General features: G+C 47.0%; 1 protein-coding gene across 1 annotated transcript; it reads right to left on the bottom strand.

The window, feature by feature from the left end:
- Positions 1 to 784: 784 nt before the first annotated feature.
- Positions 785 to 1948, bottom strand: TXNDC2 (thioredoxin domain containing 2). The gene has a single exon (XM_037806283.1). The coding sequence runs from the start codon at positions 1835 to 1837 to the stop codon at positions 785 to 787; it is 1053 nt and encodes a 350-aa protein (XP_037662211.1). The 5' UTR covers positions 1838 to 1948.
- Between the last annotated feature and the right edge of the window lie 1463 nt (positions 1949 to 3411).

Genomic DNA, 3411 nt, shown 5'->3' with positions numbered 1-3411 from the left:
TTTTAAATGTTGGCAACTGGTTCAAATTTTTTAAAACACTCTGGGCCAAACATGGGCCATCCATGGACCATATCCAGGGGCAGGATCAGAAACCCAGTTGCCAGCGGGACAAAACTACACTTCGCCACCAAGGAGCTATGTCACAATGGCACGGAGAATCACACCAAAACTGTTGGTCTGAGAAACCAGGAGCTGTGAGCTCTATCTCAGATTTCGTGAACATGGAGTAGTAGAAAGAGCCCTGGGCATGGGATCTGGAAACATGGGCCCTGATCTCAGCTCTGCTACCCACAAATCACGTACATTTAATTTCCCAAGACTTCTGTTTTGCTCTCTGTACAAGAAGGAGGTTAAATCTTTCAAATTCTTTACCTCCAAAAGCATCTTATCAGAAAGCCCAAAGACATTTGAACATGGAAAGAGGTTTCCTCTTGTCCTTAGAGCGTGTGCTTCTATGGAAGAATTATCTAAATTCCCAATGTTGCTGTGAACACTAAATGAGCTGAATTCCAAGGGAGAGTGAAAAAAAAAATCAAGATTGGAAAATAGGGGGCAGTGGGACTCAAATCCCCCCAAAGGAAATTATAATCTCTCACTTCCCCATCAACAAAAAAAATGCCACGTAGGTTTGACTATTTTGTGAAAAGTGTAGAGTTAATGTTCATCATTTACAATCAGGGAGCATTTGGGCACATACTCTTGTTATACCTAATCTTTTTTTTTGTAACTGAAAAAAAAAATCACAAGCCACAGACGGCTGAGTTAATGTTTTCAGAATACATAGTTACTTTAATTCTGTAATGGTTGCTTCCAGTTTATCCATAATGGCGCCACAAAACTCACCCACCTTTTCTTCTTTTTTATAGAACTGAAAGGTTGGTACAGAAAAGACATCACAGTATGTAACGAGCTCCTCACACTCATCAGCATCCACTTCCAGGAACATCACGTCATCGTACTTCACAGACAGGGCATGGAAGAGGGGCTTGATGGCCTTGCAAGGCCCGCACCACGTGGCCGAGAAGTCCACGGCCACCAGTCTTTCCCCAGCGTCCTTGAGGGCGGCCTCAAAGTCTTCCTTGCCCTGGATGACTTTCACCATGTCTCCTTCCAGGGTCTCCACTGTTAGTTCTGTGAGCTGCAGGACATCACCTTCCTCAGGCTGGATTGTTTGTTCTGAAGGCTTGGAGATAGCACCTTCCTCAAGATGAAATGTGTCTGAGGGCTTCAGGATGTCACCTTCCTCAGGCTGGGTTGTTTGTTCTGAGGGCTTCATGAAGTCACCTTCCTCAAGCTGGAATGTGTCTGAAGGCTCCAAGATGTCACCTTCTTCAGTCTGGGTTGTTTGTTCTGAGGGCTTCACAATGTTGCCCTCCTTGGGATGAAGTGTGTCTAAGGGCTTTGAGATGTCACCTTCTTCAGGATGAGTTGTTTGTTCTGAAATCTTCAGGATGTCACTTTCCTCAGGATGGATGTTTTTTTCTGATGGCTTTGGGACATAGCCTTCATTGGGCTTCATAATTTGTTCTGAGGGCTCCAGGACATTGCCTTCTTCAGTCTGGGTTTTTAGTTCTGAAGGTTTCAGCACTTTGCCTTCCTTGGGCTGGATGGTTTTCTCTAAGGGCTTCGGGGAGTTGCCTTCTCTGGGCTGGATGGTTTTCCCTAAGGGCTTCGGGGAGTTGCCCTCCCTGGGCTGGATGGTGTTCTCTAAGGGCTTCTCTAAGTTGCCTTTCCTGGGCTGGATGGCTTTTTCTGAGGTTTTGGGGATGTCACCATCCCTAGGCTGGGTTTCCACTTCTGAGGGCTTTGGGATGCCACCTTCCTTGGACTGGAACATGTCTGTTGGCCGAGGGACAACGATCTCCCCCTGTGGACAGCTCGGGTATCCCGGGCACCACAGCCTTCTCCTGGACCTGGGCTTGGTCTGAGAGCTCTGGGACCAAGAGGTCAGCGCTGCTGGAGCAAAACCGTAATGGACTTTCTGAACAAAACAAAGTAAACCAATAAAACAAAAATTCAAGAGAAGAAAAAGAAGAAACAAAAGTTCCAATCATACACTTTAAGGAAGACAAAGTCATTCTTAGGGATCACAAATGAAGCCTGATAAATCATGTATTCCTTTGAGCAATCACGTTCAACAAAAGGTCAAGCTGTGTGTCATCACACGGATCCTTCACATGGGTTGTTTTAACTACAGTAGATTTTTAACTTTGGGTCAACACTGCAGACTGTGCCCTCCCGCTTGGGTCCCCGAGGCAGATCTCTTCCCTCCCCCACACCTTTACCGTCACCTTCAGAGTTTTCTTTCCGATTGTCTGACTCCTCCAGTGGTCCAGCTTCACCACTCTCCATTTTCAGTTCTCTGCCTACACCGACAGCTTCTCTGTCATTTATGCCTTAGAGCAAGGATGAAGTTGCACCCTCTGGCTTTTGCCAAGCTAGCATCATAAATGAGGAAAGCTGTGCATTTGCAGAGCACTTCACAGCTGGTTTGGCCTATCCATACTCACAACGCTAACGTCCGAGGGCTTCATGACAGCTGCAGTAGTGAGGACAGCTCTGAGCAGAGTCAGAGGCACTGTTCACACGACAACTCAACACACCAGTGAGGTAGATGCCATTATGACCACCCCTGGGACAAAGGGGAAGACTGAGGCTCAGAGAAGTGATGTTGCTTGCTCAAGGTCACAGAGCTGGGAGGTGGGGCAGGCTCTAAAGCCCACACTCTCAACTGCTTTGGTAAGTCAAAACCGACTCTCCCACAACCTCCTTCCAGGATTCGCCGGCGCTAGCTTTCTCCTGCCATATTCATCTACCAAGGAGAGCCTGTTAGCCACCAGATGGTAGGATGGCCAGCAAATGAAGACTAAGCTCCTTCCACTCTGCCCCCTTCCCAGCCTCCTTGCTTCCTCAGCCCCAGTCTGCACCCACACTCATGCAGGCAACACCTGTGCACACATGTGCACCCTCTTCCTGTCCTGATGCTGAACGTTTACTGGGGGGACACAGCCTCCTCGTGGCTAATCCTGCTTCCATCGGCTTTATCTACCCCTTCCCGTGGAATCTGAATCCACCTACCTTTCCCCCAGGAAGACTTCTTTAAATCAGTTTGAAATAATTTGCTTATTTTCCACCCTCACTTGGCACAGCACATCCAGTTCGATGTTCCAGTACGATGTGGGATTTTTGCATTCTCTGCGTATACTTGTCTGTTTCAACTTCATGCCAACAACGTAAGTGTTGAAATCAGGAGGGTTGTTAAATGATAAGAGCTCCACATGGTCTGTCAAAGGCTCAAAACATCTAATGATGATGGTTCAATTATCTGGATTTTAATATCAGTATACATTTTATTATCCTTTATCACACTATTTTTCCTTGATGGAGATGGGGCAGAGAGACTGCTGGCCT

Source organism: Choloepus didactylus, chromosome 16 (genome assembly GCF_015220235.1).
Source record: "Choloepus didactylus isolate mChoDid1 chromosome 16, mChoDid1.pri, whole genome shotgun sequence".
Taxonomy (NCBI): Eukaryota; Metazoa; Chordata; class Mammalia; order Pilosa; family Megalonychidae; genus Choloepus; species Choloepus didactylus.
The sequence above is the reverse complement of the archived record's forward strand: the minus strand, read 5'-3'. Positions and strand labels throughout refer to the sequence as shown.